Source organism: Chiloscyllium plagiosum, unplaced genomic scaffold (genome assembly GCF_037043375.1).
Source record: "Chiloscyllium plagiosum isolate Xiang-an unplaced genomic scaffold, Cpla_swu_hap1 HiC_scaffold_5, whole genome shotgun sequence".
Classification (NCBI taxonomy): Eukaryota; Metazoa; Chordata; class Chondrichthyes; order Orectolobiformes; family Hemiscylliidae; genus Chiloscyllium; species Chiloscyllium plagiosum.
Genome location: NW_028270143.1, coordinates 79,233,155 through 79,251,597, shown reverse-complemented (window position 1 = coordinate 79,251,597; position 18,443 = coordinate 79,233,155). Strand labels below are relative to the sequence as shown.

Below are 18,443 nucleotides of genomic sequence, written 5' to 3'. Positions count from 1 at the left end.
AAGGTTGTCTTGTAGAAGTTGAGGTGCTTAACGAGGACTGCACTAAGGAGGATATTGACAATGCCACTGTAAATAGAGTAGGAATAGAGAAAACGGAGAACTTTTTGCAGCAGAGAGCAGTGGGAGCTGGGCGAAAGTGAAGTCGGAGTGCAGAGGCAGTTGGGAAGGTGAGTGATTGTTATTTAAGTGATTGTGTTCTAAACCCCAGGTCCTACACAGTAGGGCCTCCCTCCTACCCTCCTCCTCTAACCTAAATTAAAAGTCCGCAGACTTGCACCAAAAGAAAAACGGGGTCCAGGGAAGTTTCTGTTGAGAAAAGAGCGAGTCTTTAGCTCTGGAGTCTTCGACAAGGAGGTTGAGTGAAGTGATTACGCCACAGTTGAAGAGGGTGAAGACATGACTGCCAAGCTGATTCAGTGTGCTACGTGCATGATGTGGGAGGTCAAGGACTCTGGTGTATCTGGCTCGTATAACTGTGGAAAGTGTGTACACGTTCAACTTCTGACAGAGCATATTGCAGCACCGAAGAAAAAACTCGATGACCTCAGGCTCATCCGAGAGAACGAGATCTTTCTGGACAGGACCTTCAGCGAGGTTATTACACCGACCATACCAGAAGAGAGTAGAAGGGAGAAGACGATGAGGAAGGCTGAGAGGAGACAAGTGCAAGAGACCCCAGTGGAGGTACCTGTCAGGAACAGGTTGAATCTTTTGGAAACAGTAGAGACAGACGACAGTGTCAGTCCGCGAGGCAGTCAGGTCTGCCAATCAAACATTGGCGTGGAGGCAGAGCCGAGGAGTCAGACATCACACAGAGCCGTGGTAATAGGGGACTCCATAGTGAGAGGAACTGAACGGGGTTTCTGTGGCAACAGGTGGGATTTGAGGATGGTGTGTTGCCTTCCTGGTGCCAGGATTAAGGACATCGCAGACAGAGTGTAGGAAATCCTCAAGGGCAAACGTGAAGAGCCAGAGGTGGTGGTAGTGTCGGCACAAAATGATGTCGGGAAGAAGAGGAGGGACATTCTACAGCGAGACTTCAGAGAACTCGGAAGAAAGCTGAAAAGCAAGACGTCCAGGGTGGTTATCTCCGGTTTGCTTCCAGTTCCTCGGGCTGGAGAGGCCAGGAACAGGGAGATAATGGATTTGAATGTGTGGCTGGGGAACTGGTGCAGGAAGCAAGGATTTAAATTCTTGGATCACTGGGGTATGTTTTGTGGTAAGGATAAATTATACAAGAGGGACAGGTTGCACCTTAATAGGTGGGGAACCAGCATTCTGGCAGGCAGGTTTGCTACTGCAACACAGCTGCGTTTAAACTAAATAGCGGGGGGAGGGGACAAACTGGAAGTTTAAGAAGGAAATTGAAGGGAAAGTTAGAACAAGAGAAGTCAAGATAGACAACGGTATCAAAAGAGCAGAAAACTCAAAAAGGGATCATGCCGCAAGGTTGAGTGAAATAGGGATTGATAGGAAGGGTGAGGGCAGTAACAAATTAAAAATACTATATATGAATGCACAAAGCATTAGAAATAAGATGGATGAGCTTGAGGCTGATTTGGAAATTGGCAGTTACGATGTTGTGGGGATAACGGACACGTGGCTTCAAGTGGACAGGGCCTGGGAAATGAATATTCAAGGCTATACGTGCTATCATAAGGACAGACTGACGGGCAGAGGGGGTGGGATGGCCCTGTTGGTAAGGAATGATGTTCAGTCCCTTGCGCGGGGGGACCGAGAATCAGAGGATGTAGAGTCAGTATGGATAGAGCTGAGAAATTCTAAGGGTAGAAAGACTCTCATGGGGGTTATCTACAGGCCCCCAAACAGAAGTCTGGATGTAGGGTGTCAGTTGAATAAGGAGCTGAAATTGGCCTGTCGGAAAGATATTACTATAGTTGTTATGGGGGATTTCAACATGCAGGTAGACTGGGAGAATCAGGATGGTACTGAACACCAAGAAAGGGAGTTTGTGGAGTGCCTCTGAGATGGATTCTTAGAACAGCTGGTGCTGGAGCCTACTAGGGAGAAGGCAATTCTGGATCTGGTGTTGTACAACGAACCGGATTTGATCAGGGACCTCGAAGTGAAGGAGCCATTGGGAAGTAGTGACCATAATACAATAAGCTTTAATCTGCAATTTGAAAGGGAGAGGGTACAATCGGAAGTGACAATATTTCAATTGAATAAAGGGAACAATGGAGCTATGAGGGAGGAGCTGGCCAAAGTTCAATGGTGCAATACCCTAGCAGGGATGGCAGTGGAGCAACAATGGCAGGTATTTCTGGGTATAATGCAGAAGATGCAGGATCAGTTCATTCCAAAAAGGAAGAAAGATCCTAAGAGGAAGCAGGGATGGCCGTGGCTGACGAGAGATGTTAAGAAACATATAAAGTCAAAAGAGAAAAAGTATAACATAGCAAAGATGAGTGGGAAAATGGAGAACTGGGAAGCTTTTGAAGAACAACAGTGGACAACTAAAGGAAATACGCAGAGAAAAAATGAGGTACGAAGGTAAACTGGCCAAAAATATAAAGGAGGATAGTAAAAGCTTTTTTAGGTATGTGAAAGGCAAAAAAATGGTTAAGACTAAAATTGGGCCCTTGAAGACAGAAACGGGTGAATATATTACGGAGAACAAAGAAATGGCAGAAGAGTTGAATTGGTACTTAAGATCTTTGTTCCCTGGGGAAGACACAAGCAATCTCCCAGAATTATTAGTGGCTGAAGGACCTGAACTGAAGGGAATTTATATTTGCCAGGAAATGGTGTTGGAGAGACTGTTAGGTCTGAAGGCTGATAAGTCCCCGGGGCCTGATGGTCTACATCCCAGGGTACTGAAGGAGGTGGCTCTAGAAATCGTGGATGCATTGGTGATCATTTTCCAATGTTCTATAGATTCCGGATCAGTTCCAGCGGATTGGAGGGTGGCTAATGTTGTCCTACTTTTTAAGAAAAGGAGGGAGAAAGAAAGCACGGAATTATAGACCAGTTAGTCTGACCTCAGTGGTGGGAAAGATGCTAGAGTCAATTATAAAGGATGAAATTACAACACATCTGGATAGTAGTAACAGGATAGGTCAGAGTCAGCATGGATTTATGAAGGGGAAATCATGCTTGACTAATCTTTTGGAATTTTCTGAGGATGTAATTCTGAAGATGGACAAGGGAGATCCAGTGGATGTAGTGTACCTGGGCTTTCAGAAAGCTTTTGATAAAGTCCCACATAGGAGGTTAGTGAGCAAAATTAGGGTGCATGGTATTTGGGGCAAAATACTGACTTGGATTGAAAATTGGTTGGCTGACAGGAAACAAAGTGTAGTGATAAACGGCTCCCTTTCGGAATGGCAGGCTGTGACCAGTGGGGTACCGCAGGGATCAGTGCTGGGACTGCAGCTTTTTACAATATACATTAATGATATAGATGATAGCATTAAAAGTAATATTAGCAAATTTGCTAATGATACAAAGCTGGGTGGCAGGGTGAAATGTGAGGAGGATTTTAGGAGATTACAGAGTGACCTGGACAGGCTAGGTGAGTGGACAGATGCATGGCAGATGCAGTTTAATGTGGATAAATGTGTGGTTATCCACTTTGGTGGTAAGAACAGGAAGGCAGATTACTACCTAAATGGAGTCAAGTTAGATAAAGGGGCAGTACAACGAGATCTAGGTGTTCTTGTACATCAGTCAATGAAAGCAAGCATGCAGGTACAGCAGGCAATGAAGAAAACTTATAGCATGCTGGCCTTCATAACAAGAGGAATTGAGTATAGAAGCAAAGAGATTCTTCTGCAGCTGTACAGGGCCCTGGTGAGACCGCACCTGGAATATTGTGTATAGTTTTGGTCTCCAAATTTGAGGAAAGACATTCTGGCTATTGAGGGAGTGCAGCGTAGGTTCACGGGGTCAATTCCCGGAATGGCAGGACTATCTTATGTTGAAAGATTGGAGCGACTGGGCTTGTATACCCTTGAGTTTAGAAGGCTGAGAGGGGACCTGATTGAGACGTATAAGATTATTAAAGGATTGGACACTCTGGAGGCAGGAAGCATGTTTCTGCTGATGGGTGAGTCCTGAACCAGAGGACACAGTTTAAAAATAAGGAGTAGGCCATTTAGAACAGAGTTGAGGAGAAACTTCTTCACCCAGAGAGTGGTGGGTGTCTGGAATGCTGTGCCCCAGAAGGCTGTGGAGGCCAAGTCTCTGGATACTTTCAAGAAAGAGTTGGATAGAGCTCTTAAGGATAGTGGAGTCAAGGGTTATGGGGATAAGGCAGGAACAGGACATTGATTGAGGATGATCAGCATGAATGGTGGTTCTGGCTCAAAGGGCAGAATGGCCTACTCCTGCACCTATTGTCTATTGTCTAACTTAAAAAGAGAGGAGCTCAAATAAGTTGGCACTTCATTAAACAGAACTATCTTCATTTGGATGTAATATATCTTAGCTTGCTGAGAAAAGTAAACATTGAAATCATGGATACTCTGATCACACTTTTTCAATTCTCCTTAGATAAAGGAATTGTCCATGAGGAATGAGGAAATTTAATCCTACAATAATATTAAAAAGGTAAAAGAAAAATTGGGAACTACAGGTCAGAAAATTAGTGCCTGTAGTGGGGAAACTTTTGGAGAAACTTTTAATGCAGGACAAAACTGGGTTTTGGTCTTCAACATGGGCTTTCAAGTTCAGGTCACTGGCATTTATCAAAATGAACAGCAATGTCAACTCAAATCCTGTGCCTTCATTTTGAAAGGCAATGAAGTAAAATTTGATGCAATATGCTCTATTTATTTTTAAAAATGATATCAATGCATATATATATATATATATATATATATATACACACACACACATTACTACCATAAGCATAATTTTAATGGCTAGTGTTGCATTCAGCCCAGAACACAGTTGCCCCTGGATGAGAATGCAATAAGAGCACAGCTAAAATGGTTAACAGCCAAAACTTGAATGTATAAAGCACATTGTAAAATGTCTTAAGCTACTTCACAATTGTGTTAACAAACAATATTTTTCATCAGAAAAGGTGATCAAAACTTGGTCAAAGAGTTAAAGGGTTTTAAGTTACTTCTTAAAAGTGGAGCAAAAGGTGTTTCAACAGCAAGTGCCACGCAGCTGAAGTCATAGTTACAACAAACAATGGGTTTGAATGTTTAAGAAAAAATTATTTTACCCTTGTTGAGAGCTGTTTTTACATCTTTATATGCAGGTGAGCTTTCAAATATTTCATAGAACCTTTACTCAACTAATCACTGTTCTTACCACCACTAACACTGTATGCCACCTCAGATACTGAAGCAATCGATGTTCAAATGCAACAAGATCTGGCCAACATCCAGGCTTGGGCTGACAAAAAGCAAAGGACATTTGTACCACACAAAAGCCAAGCAATGACCACCTCCAATAAGAGGCAATCTAATCATTGTCCCATATCATTCAATTGTGTTACCATCACTGAATCCCTCACTATCAACATCCTGAGAGGTAACATAGACCAGAAACTCAACTGGATTTGCCACATAAACGCAATTAACTACAAAAACAGGACAGAAGCTAGGGATACTGCAGAGAGTAACTCACCTCCTGACTCCCCAAAGCCTGTCAACCATTTACAAGGCATAAGTCAGGAGTGTGATGGAATATTCTCCCTTTGTCTGAATGGGTGCAACTCCAACAACACTCAAGAAGTTTGACGCCATCCAAAACAAAGCAGCCCGCGTCATTGCACATCCACAAGCATCTATTCCCTCCACCACAAAAGTTCAGTAGTGTGTTCTATCTACAAGATGCACTGCAGAAATTCACCAAAGATCCTCACACAGCACTTTCCAAACCCATGACCACATCCATATGGTAGAACAATGGCAGCAGATATATAGGAACACCACCATCTGCAAGTTCCCCTCCAAGCCACTCACTATCTTGACACAGAAATTTATCACTGTTCCTTCACTGTCTTTGGGTCAAGATACTGCAGTTCCCTCCTGAAGACATTGTGGCTCAACCTACAGCATGTGGAATTCAGCACATGAAGGCAGCAGTTCATCATCACTTTCTCAAGGGCAACTAGGGATGGGCAAGAAATGCTAGCCAGCTACCTATGCCCACACCTCATGAGCAAAAATGTTACAAGACTTAAATTTTTCAGATGAACCTCTTCCATTAGTCTGGATTTTTTTTTACATCAATTGCAAAAATTGATTTTGAATGAACAGCACAATTTCAAGATCTGAATGAGTGAACAGGACTGACTTGTAAAAGGTTATCCTGCAATGAATGCAATAAGACATAGGAGCAGAATTAGGCCATTTGGCTTTGATTGTGGCTAATATATTTCTCAACCCTATTTTCCTGTCTTCTCCCCATGACCTTTGATCCCCTTTCTAATCAGAACCTATGATGGTCTTAAATGCACTCAATAACTTGACCTGCACAACCATCAACAAGTTCCATAGATTCACCATCCGGTCGCTGAAGAAACTCTTTGTCAGTGCAGTTCCAAATAGTCGTCCGTTCACTATGACTCTGTGCCCTCGTATCCTAGGCTCTTCTACTAGCAGAAATATCTTCTCCACATCCATTCTATCTAGGCCTCACACTCAAACAGATCCCACCACCCTCATCCTTCTAAACTCCAAAGAGTCCAGACCCAGAGCCCTCAAGCCTCAAGTAGAGTGGCAGAATACCTCTTCAAAATTATGCTTTGCATGTGTTTGTGTACCTGAGTAATACGGTATATTATGCAGATTACTGATTGAGATCATTCTGAATTTTCAAAACTTGACAAGAATCATTGAATTTTAAACACTGTATTTTCATAGAATCCCGAAGTTTAGAAAGAGAATGTAGGTTTGCTCGCTGAGCTGGAAGATTCATTTTCAGACGTTTCATCACCATACTAGGGAAACATCTTCAGCAAGCCTCCGGATGAAGCACTGCTGATGATTCCTGCTTTCTATTTGTATGTTTGGGTTTCAGGAGAACACCACGTACAGACCAAATATTGAACTACAAAAGCAATCATCCCAACATCCACAAAGGAAGCTGCATCAGATCATTATTTCAACAAGCCACCACACACTGCAGCCCAGAGGAAAATCACCTATACCGTGTATTCAAAAAGAACAGGTATCCAATGAACACAGTCCGCCGATTTCTCAGCAACAAACCCAAACAAGCAGACAAAACACATCTAGCCACTCTCTCCTACATCAAAGCCATCTCAGAAATGACTGCTCGACCACTCAGACCCCTTGGCATCATGGTAGCCCAAAAACCCATCAACACACTAAAACAGCAGTTAATGAACTTGAAAGCCCCTATACAGACATAATGTCCTTTACAAAATGCCATGCAAGAACAGTTTAAAAACACTACATTGGACAAACAGGCAGAAAATCAGCTACCAGCATATATGAACATCAACTAGCCACAAAACAACATAATCTTCTCTCACTAGTATCCTTACATACAGATAAGGAAGAACACTACTTCGACTGGGACAACACTTCCATCCCAGGACAAGCCAAACAAAGGCACACACAAGAATTCCAACAGGAACGCTATCAACAAACACATTGACTTAGACCCCATTTAGTACTCTGAGAAAAAGAACAGGAAATGACATCACCAACTCAAAGAAACCCAAACATACAAACAGAAAGCAGGAATCATCAGCAGTGCTTTGTCCGGAGGCTCACTGAAGACATTACCCAGTATGGTGACGAAACGTCTGAAAATGAACCTTCCAGTTCAGCAAGCAAACCTATATCAAGAACCTCAACAAATCTTCTCAAAACCTGCTAGTTTGGAAAGAGGTCATTTGTGCCATCAAGTCAGCAACAACCCTCTAAACAGCATCCCATCCAGACCCTGTTCCCTACTCTATCCCCATAACCCCACATTTTACCACAGTCAACCCACCTAACCTACCCATGTTTGGACTTTGGGAAGAAACCAGATTACCCATCTGAAACCCATAAACACGGGGAAAATGTATGGACACAGAAACTCACCCAAGATTGGAATTGAACCTGGGTCCCTGGTACTGTGTGGCAGTAGTGCCAACTACTGAGCCATGCTGCCATCCAAATGCCATTTTACTGAATGCTTCCTGAGAAATGCTTTTCTATTTTTAAACTTTGCTCATGCCATCACCATATTTTTTTAAAAAATCAATCAATATTCATTGAATGCAATAGTGGCGCATGACTTCAATAGATAATATGAAAACAGTCTATACACAATATGGCCAATAGATGGCATCGGCATGCCAGCTTTGAAAAATAAACAACCAAATTGAATCAATGACAGTTTATGGAAAAACAAATTTAAATTGCAAATCGGTAGCCCTAATGACATTTGTATCAGTACGCCACCTCTAAGATCAACGGTGAAGAGGAATACCCATAAAGAACATGAAATAACTTTCTTAGAATTAATATTCTTTAGTTCAGAATGATTAAATGCTATTCCTTATTTGTGAATTATTAGTCAACGTGTTTTAGGTATGTGCATATGGAATTGAGTGAGGTTAGAGTATGAGGGATACATGGACTGGTGCTGGAAGATGGCTGCAACGTATGGGTCAGAGAGGTGACTTAGAGGCATCTAGGAGGTGGTTTGAAGTGTAACAACTAAACGGATACAAGTAAAACATGTAGAGCTGAAATGAGTGGTAATAGGAGATAGAAATGAGAGCCTAGGTATGAGAAAGCTTGAATTCACATTTTGAAAGAATTAGAATGTAGAGAGGAGTTTGGGCTGGGGAAGGTAGAATATTTATAGGTGGATTGAAGAGGAAGGTGGAACAAAGCTGAGGAGAAAAGAAGCAATGGTTTGAGGCTGAGAACAAAGACATTTGAGTGGATCCAGAGGTCTGAAACAGAGTCAATCTATTAGCACTTTAAAGAGACCAGAAATTAAACAAGAAATTAAAAAATCTGCAAAACAAAATACACAGTTGCACATTTTGTTCCTTATTGTTCATGTAAATGAATGGTTTGCCATTGCCTTCCAAAGAGATGAAGGGTATTCTACTGCATTCCTAACTGGTGCCTTGTAGGCAGTGGACAGAATTTGGTGAATCAATACCTGGGGGAAGTCTGTACATGAGGTACTCACCATGTAATTTCCAGCCCTTGACCTGTTCTTTTCATCACACCATTAAAATTGCCCTTTTTCCACCTTTTTCTGCTGTTTGGACCATGGTCTTCAGTTGGATTTGCTTATGCTAGTGGTAGAAGTACTGTGACAATTTGAATTGCCTTCTGGTGGGTGGCTGACCAGCATATACTTCCATTCTTGTGGCCTGACATCAGGTATATTGGAAGGATTTACAAGTTGATACACAACCAGTTCAGCCACATTAGAAATGCAAGATCTGTAACTAGTTAGGTACGTGTCGCCAAGTGTTCCCTCCAAGTCATATACCACCAGACTTGGAAACAGATTGCTGTTCTTTCAGTGTCACTGGGTCAAAATATTGTAATCCTTCTCATATGGCATTGTAGTCTGCCTACACCAAATGGATTGCAGCGGCTCAAGAAGGCAGCTCACTACCATCTTTTCAAGAGCAACTTAGAATGGGAAATGGATGCTGGTCTACCCAGCGATACCCACATCCCATGAAGTGAATAAAAAAAAAACAGGGATGCCAGCACTACAACAGTAGAACTCCATTGCAATTTGTGTGGCTAGTTTAGTTTCTGGTCAATGATGGCCTCCAGGAAGCTAAGAGTGAGGAATTCACAATGATGCTGTTCACTGCTGCTCAAAGTCAAGATGGGTTCAATTCTGTCCACTCCTACAAGGCACCAGTTAGGAATGCAGTAGAATACCCTTGATCTCTTTGGAAGGCAATGGCAAACCATTCATTTACATGAACTATAAGGAACAAAATGTGCAACTGTGTATTTTGTTTTTCAGATTTTTAAATTTCTTGTTTAATTTCTGGTCTCTTTAAAGTGCTAATAGATTGACTGGGTTAAGGAGTTGGTTTCTACCAAGGTCACTATTAATGCAAGAAAGCAAAAGAAGTGGCAAATTTTAATTTTCTACATATATAACAAAGAATCAAGAAAATACAGGAAGATTTTCAAATGCTATATGGGAGAAATACAGAAGTGAATATAAAAGACTCAAAGTTAGAACAGAACCAGAGTTCAAGGGATACACCTGATCAGGAGACGGGTCAATGCTGAAGCCTCGTGCAAATAAAAAGCTTAAAAGTTTGTTTTCAGAGTATAATGGAATGAACTTCAGCATGTGACCATGAAAAGAAAAACAATTACAGCAGAAAGATCGAGAGAAGCTTAGTTCGAACAGCTTTTGAAGTCAAGGTCTTCATTCTGCATATTCTCAATTTGATCAACACTTGGAGATCAGCCATCTAGGTTTAAGTAAAGATACAAACTTCAGCACAAAATAAATAATTATTCAAGGTTTAGTCAAACCAAGATAAAAAAATCCATTTCATTTGGGACAGGGTTCATTTATTTTTGTTTAAATTCTGTCAGAGAAATATTTGTGTACAAATTTACAACACATCAAAAATACCAGAAAACAGCACTGCCTTAACATGCTAGTTTTCAAATCAACTATCAATACACAAAGAAATAAAGTACTGTGGTTTTTGTTTAAGAATACCAAATATTTTAAAAGTCCTTTAGGTACTTTCCAACACAAAAATGATATTTTAAAATATTTTAAATGTATAAATCAAAGTTGGAGCCTTTATTTTAAAAATTGCAAGAAATTCACAACATAAATTATGGCTCGATGATGATGCAGCAGGGTATGACTGGAGTAGAACCATGCATACTTAAAAATGAAGTGTCAACCTGGTGGAGCTACAAAACAGGGTTTTTTGCTTGCATAAAAGCATAAACAGCAAGATTAGATGGACAGACTTAAGTGATTACAATGGATCAGATCTAAGCACTGCAATCCGGCCACATCCAAAGTTGAATGGTAGTGGACAATAAACTCCCTAGCGGAGGTGGTTACACAAGTATCTCCATCTTCAATACTGGGGGAGCTCAGCACATCAATGCAAAAGATAAGCCTGAAGCATTCACCGCAATTTTCAGCCAGAAGTGCCAAATGGATGATTGGTATTCCATCGAAGCATCCCAGATGCCAGCCAAGTAAATTCAATTCACTTTACATGATATCAAGAAATGGGTGGATGTAATGGATACTGCAAAAACAAAGGGGTCTGATAACAGTGTTGAAGATGTATGTTCCATAACATCCACACCTTTAACAAAGCTGTTCCAGTACATCTAAACATTGATGGCAAATGCCAATGTGGAAAATTGCCAAGGTACGTCCTGTACGCAAAAAAGCAGGTCAAATCTAACACAGTCAATCACCATCCCATGTGTCCACTCTCAAATATCAGTAAATTGATGGAAGGTGCTATCAACAGTGCTATCAAGCTGCACCTGTTCAGCGATAACCTGTTCAGTGACACTCAGCTTTGGGTTCTGCCAAGGTCATTCAGATCCTAATTTCATTAGCTTTGGTTCAAACCTGGAGAAAAGAGCTGAATTCCGAAGGTGCGGGTGAATGTGACACCCCTTGACATCAAGCCACACTTAACTAAGTGTGACATCAAGACGACTTAGCAAAACTGGAGTCAATGGCAATTAGGGGAAAGAACTCTCCATTGGTTGGAATCATCTGACACAAAGGAAGATGGCTGTTGGAGGTCAGTTACCTCAGTTCCAGGACATCTCTGCATGAGTTCCTCAAGATCGAGTCCTCTATCCAACCAGCTTCATATGCTTCATCACTGACATTCCCTCCACTAAAAAGTAAGAAGTGGGCAAGGTCACCAATGATTACACAATATTCAGTACTATTCAGGAGTCCTCAGACACAAAAGCAGTCCATGTCCAAATGCTGCAAGACCTGCACAATATCTAGGCCTAGGCTGACAAGTGGGAAGTAACATTAATGACACACAAACGCCAGGCAATGACAATTTCCAGTGCCTTTGACATTCATGGTGATACCATGACTAAACCCACAACTTTCAACATCCTGGGGGTTGCCATTGACTAGAAACTGAACTGGACTAGCCACATAAATACTGCGGCTACAACAGCAAATCAGAGGATGGGAGTCTTCCAGCAACTATCACAACTCTTGATTCCCCAAAGCCTGCCCACCTTCCACAAGACACAAGTCAGGAGTCTGCAGCTCTCTGAAAGCGACAACCCAAGTGAATGAGATGATCAAGATGGCATTTAACATGCTTGGCTTCATCAGTCAGGACATAGCGTATAAAAATTGACAAGTCATGTTGCACAGAACTTCAGTTAGGCCACATTTTGAATATATGTACACTTCTGGTTATCACAATACCAGAAGCATATGGAGGGTTTGGAAAGGGTACGGAAATGGTTTACCAGGATGTTGCCTGGTTTGGAGGTATTAGCTACAGAGAGATTGGACAAACTTGGTTCACTTTCGCTTGAACATCCAAGAATGAGGGGTGACCTAATAGAAGTTTACAAAATTATATGACAGCATGAATAGAATGGATAATCGGAGTCTTTTTAAAAGGGTAGAAATTTAAATTACTATGGGACATAGGATTAAATTAAAAGGAGGTAAGTTCAAAGGAGATGCATGAGGAAGGTTTTTACACAGAGGGTAGTAAGTACCTGAAATACGCTGCCAGAGGTGGTGGTGGAGGTGGATACAATGACAATGAAATGTTTAAGAGGCATCTTGATAGGTACATGAATAGGCAGGGAATACAGGAATATGGACCACACAGAGGCAAAACTTTTAGTTCAGAAAGGCATGTGTGGATGATCTTAGTGGGCCAAAGGGCCTGTTCCTGTGCTGTACTATTATTTGCTCTCATCGTGATAGAATACACCACATTTGTGTGGACAAGTACAGCTCCAACACTCAAGAAACTTTGCATTGTCAAGAATAAAGCAACACGCTTAACTGGCACCACGTCCACAAACATGCATTCTCTCTACCACCGTCACTCAGTATTTAGGCTGTGCAGCATCTACAAGATGCACTGCAGAAATTAACCAAATATCCTTCAATAGCACCTTACAAACGCACGACCATTTCCATCCCGAAGGAAAAGCACAGCAGATATGTTGGGAATACCAACACCTACACGAGTCCCTCCAAGCCACTCATCATCCTGATGTGGAGATATATAACCATTCTTCAGTATCACTGGGTGAAAATCCTGCAATTGTTTTAACAGCATTGTGGGTCTCCTTACAGCAAGTGGACTGCAGACACTCAAGATGGTAGCTCACCAGCACATTCTCAAGGGAAAGGGGTAGGCAATGCTAGCCCAGCCAGCAGTGCAATATCCCATTAGCGAATTTATTTTTTAAAAATCAGTTTTATAACAGATATCAACCTTCAGCCCAAGCAGCAAAGTAGGTGCATACAGAACAAAACAGAACAGAATATATAAATAGGTTGACAAATTAGAATGCTCACAGCTACTATATTTGGACAAATTTATGTAATAATAAATTGAGACATCTTCCAACATGATGCTTACCGATGATTTTAACATCACAATTTGCTTTATAGATATTGTAAGGGATCCAGTCCTCATATAGGTAAGAAACTGAATAGAATGTTTGTTTCATACTAAGAGACCTGTACTTGCACTTGTCATTCAGGTAGGGCTCTTCTGCAAAGAGGAGTGTTAATACTCATTTGTTAATAAACAAAATATTCATGCTTTCACCTTGCTATACAAAATCCCAGAGAACCCTTACCAAATACTTTCATTCTCTATAGATTTAGAGAACTTGGTGCAAATGGTTAACCAAGTAGATGATATTAGCCATTCTGAAAACAGATTTTAAAAATTCAATCCTTTATAATTGCTGACACCGTTTTGGAGAAATATTTAAATGCACATAGAGTCCTGTGGTCACTTTTCTGTCAATTAGTTAATTACACAACGAGCTGAAAATATTTAGTATTACAGCTTTAAAATATCCAATATTTTATTCTAATTCAAAAACATGAATAACATGTTTAAAGTAACCATGAATAACTCAATTACATTAAGTAAAAAGTAGATAAATCAAATGCATTACAGGATTGGTGATAAATAGAGCACAACTTTCAACAGATGTCAGACAACTATTGTTATGATTGGATTTCCAATTGCTTTACCTGCATTAAATTTAATTTGTGCCAAATTATGTTTTATTCTGGTTGAAGCAACAGTTGAAAGTATCTTTGATTTTTGGTACTTGGATGTTTTTATAGCAATCTTAAGAATTTATTATTTGGACCATAAAATTGAAGGGCACAATGCAATTCACTCAGATATAGTGAAGTACACTTAAAATCTGGATAGCCACAAGGCATAGAGTGCAGTTTATTTAAACAAATACACTTAATGGCAGAGGTTAGAGCATAAAAATTATTCTCAGCGTACAACCAACTTACCCTGTTGTCTTTAGATCTTTTTGCTCAGTTTCTCACTTCACCTTTGATGGGATACAAGCTCTGGTAACTTAGTGAGTTCCCTCATTATTATATTTTCACATTGAACTGTGTTGAACTAAATAATCAGTTTTCTAAGAAACAACCAAAAGGGACTTGAGCTAGATTTTATTCTCCTCCCAAAAACAGAGCTCAAATTAATAATCGGATTAAGATTTGGTAGCTCAAAAGAAATATTCTAGCCTCTATAGCCTAGTGCCATCTAGGCTCCAAGTTCTGAAATTTCTTCCCTAAAACTGTCCATCTGTCACCTAAGAAGTCCCTTTAAATCCTTCTCTCTGATTCCCTGGCTATCAATACGAAAACTTCCTTCTGAGATTTGACTTCAAACGTTTTCTAATAATTCCTCCTGTAAAGCATCTTGCTATATTTACATGTTAAAAGAGGGTATACAAACAAAGATTGAAAAACTTAAAAATCACATAACACCAGGTTGTAATCCAACAGGTTTATTTGGAAGCACTAGCTTTCAGAGCACTGTTCCTTCATCAGGCGGTTGACAACCAAATAAACCTGTTGGACTATAACCTGGTGTTGTGTGATTTTTAATTTTGAACACCCCAGACCAATACCGGCACCTCCAAATGAAAATTGTTATTTTTCATGCACTTCTGCGGAAGCCATCTCTTTCAAAGGGATTAAATAGCAGTTCCACCTTTATTAATTTTAAATGATCACAAATCATGGATATTAGCTTTGTGAATGGATCATTGTGCATTTTTAAGGATCCAGTGTTACCATCAATATTCTGAGGTAAGAGGCTACATTCAGACTAAGTGTGTATCCAATTGTAACAATGTCACTCAATTACAAATAAAAACAGAAATTTCTGGAAAATTTCAGCCGGTCTGGCAGCATCGGTGAAGAGAAATCAGAGTTAACGTTTCAGGTCCAATCACCCTTCTTCAGAACTGAGCGCCACTCAATTCTGTCTTAAAGAAGAGCTCCATACAATATAAATGTGGCATTTGAAATCCCCATCTCTTATGCTTTTCATTAAAGTAAGATTGCCAAACTTTGCATTGCCGTTTCACAGGCAGAGCCTGAATTTGGCTATTAACCAAACTAGCTCTATATAGTTGAGAAGGTTTTCATCAGTCACAGATCCCAGATGTCCCATCAGATCCAGATCCAAGTCACGAAAGAAAAAGCTAACAGGCAGTTCCTGACTTCAGAACGCTCATTCATATGAAGATGGTCCCATATTGATTTTTAATATTTAGGATCAACATGTGAACATTTGGCTGTGCTTATGAATGGATGTATTATACTGCCCTGAATGCATTCTGATTTGTGCACAAATTGGCCTACAAACATACTACCATTTGTAACCCAGGGACTGCCTATAACTTCAGTCACTTTATTCCTCTGTAGTTTTGTATTAATTGTTGATTCCATGTTTTGAGGTTGTGTTTTTACACCAAGAACAATTGCAACTATAGGTGCATTTAAAAGTTTTGTATTGATAAGAATTTAAATTAATTCAGCAATGGCTATACACTTTTATTAAAAAAACCTTGCAATTATGTGTAATGCAAGGCAGAAGCAGCATTTCACCATCACCTTTTTAAGGCAATCAGGAATGAGTAACAAATGACAGTGCTGCCCACATCCCATGAACAAATAAAAAAAATAATAATTTTTGAATTTTACTGACAAAGTTGGGTATCTAGGACAAAATTTTAGGTCAAATTGATCATGTTATTGGTTAAAAACAAGATGGTTATATAGAATAATGAAAAAAATGGTAAAATGGGCTCATTGTTCTTCAAGTGGTTGGTAGGTAGATAGCATTTATTTTTCATTTTCAGTCCTAATAGACACATTAAAGTCATCAAATTGAAAAACCTACATATAACCAGAGTAGACCCATGGTAAAAGTAGAACATGAATAAAATTGTAGTTCCTTCATGTCATTCGTTAAACAAATAAGCATTGCACTAGAAACCAAGAAAAGATGACAACGATGATGATTGGGCAAATAGTGAAAGGATGTTCTCTGGCTGATGGTTACCCCACATCCCTGACACTCTCTGTGACGAATGATCTGTAAAGCCCGAAAACTCTGAACCACTGTTTTCACTAGTTTGAAATAACTCCAGTAAATTTTTCAATGGCAAGTTGGAAGCTTCACCTTCCTCAATTAAGCATCTCTCCTTTGCAAGTGAACTTATTTTCATTTTATGATCTTGAGCCTTCTTTTTATTTCTTCCAGAAATAGCTGAAAATCTCACTTTTCGATGCAGTTTTGTACAGGGTGAAGAAAATATAGTTCGAGAAATTGAACCCAGTTCAGTTTTCTGATGTGCAGCTATATTAAACGAAGGTGCTATTTTTTCATGTACCAATTCTTCACTCCCTCCCTTATCAAAAGCCAATTGTGTCTGCAGAGGGCTGCAAGAACATTCAACAAGAGCTGCTGTAGTCTCATGTGCATCATGATCATTTACCCTAGAATGTTTGGGAACATTTAGGATTGGACTTTCCAGTTCTTTGCGCTTATTTTGCAAATTATTTTTGGATGACATATGTAGCCTTGTTTTGTTTTCATCACTGTCAGAACACACAGCGGAATTTAGTTGTGGTCTAATCTCACACACATTCTGATCAAACAGGTGCTTACATGATGATTCTTCAGTGACAGGTGGAGACTTATCAACTGATAACTTTCCAAGCTGATGCAAATGTTCTGACATACCGACGTTTGAAATTATGGAACCACCTTCATTGTCTTGGCACAAAGATAAACTACGCCAAGTTGTTTCTTTCTTCTGATTTTCAAAATTAACTGCAGGTGTTCCTTCCCCAACGAACTTGTTGTTAACAGAAGTGGATAGAAGCAGCATTTCAGAAATGCTAACATGACTTGGTGTAGACAAAGGCAATATCTGGCTAGGTGAATTTAGGATACCTGAAGAAACAATTTCTTTTCCTTGGAAAGACAAAGTACTTGGTTTAGTTTCCCATCCACTGACATATTCATTATCCTTTCTGTTGCACATTATTGAAGATTTATTTCCTTCCATGTGCTCCTTATATGGTCTTCGAAATTCTTCACATGTTCCCGCAATACTTATCTTGGTGAAATCATTGGTGTGTACACCAATACTGCACTTTGACCTAAATATAAACAAAACACTTTTGTTAAAATAGGAGAATTAAGTTTTCCAATTATTTAATCAATTAAATATTCATAAAAAGTGACAGACTATGGATTTAATCACAAAATGGCACACTAGACTTACTGATCTGATTTGCTACTATGAAAGGCACAGTGGATAAATAGATTGATTTGAAACATATCAATAAATTCAACTCTTTTAAATAAAGAATCATATAAAGGTAATTGAAGCAATCTGCATCTTCTCTTTAGAAGATGAATAACATCAGCGTTGCTCCAGCATTTTCTTTTTTTGGCAACTAAAACCAATATTAGAAAGAGAAACATGAGTACAGAAAGACCAAATGTAGGCAGGAAAAAAACTGTTATACATTAAATCTATAGCGAGTTAAAGGTCATATAGGCACATTAAGCACTAAATTCAATTGAAAAATCTGTTAAAAGTATTTTCTCACAACAGTCAACGTAAATAAAGACTAAGAACAAATTACAATGGCAGTCATTTTGGGACAGGATTTTTAACCACAAGCTTTCCGAGTTGAGTGAAAGAAGCTCCTTGCCAGAGACTCCGTTCTGTAAAATTACTCTTCCCATCATGTTAAATGGATTATTAAATTCTGTTTGATGAAGAATCCCAAGAGATTAATATGTATGAGATTATGGAACCACAGAGGACATAACCTAGAATGAAAAATCGCATTTATATACAATCTTTAATGCAGTAAACATTTTTCAGAGGAGAAAGACAAATACAATGAAAGGGCTAAGAAACACGATC

General features: G+C 39.7%; 1 protein-coding gene and 1 pseudogene across 5 annotated transcripts in view; one reads left to right on the top strand and one right to left on the bottom strand.

The window, feature by feature from the left end:
- The first annotated feature begins 396 nt into the window (after positions 1-396).
- Positions 397-4,541, top strand: LOC148149963 (uncharacterized; annotated as a pseudogene).
- Positions 4,542-16,305: 11,764 nt separating this feature from the next.
- Positions 16,306-18,443, bottom strand: part of dbf4 (DBF4-CDC7 kinase regulatory subunit) — a 41,866-nt gene continuing 39,728 nt past the window's right edge. For all 5 annotated transcript variants that reach the window (XM_087987347.1, XM_087987346.1, XM_087987348.1 and 2 more), the window contains one exon: positions 16,306-17,664. In XM_087987347.1, the coding sequence (XP_087843473.1) occupies positions 16,485-17,664 (1,180 nt within the window). In that variant the 3' untranslated portion in view covers positions 16,306-16,484. The remainder of the gene's footprint in view (positions 17,665-18,443) is intronic.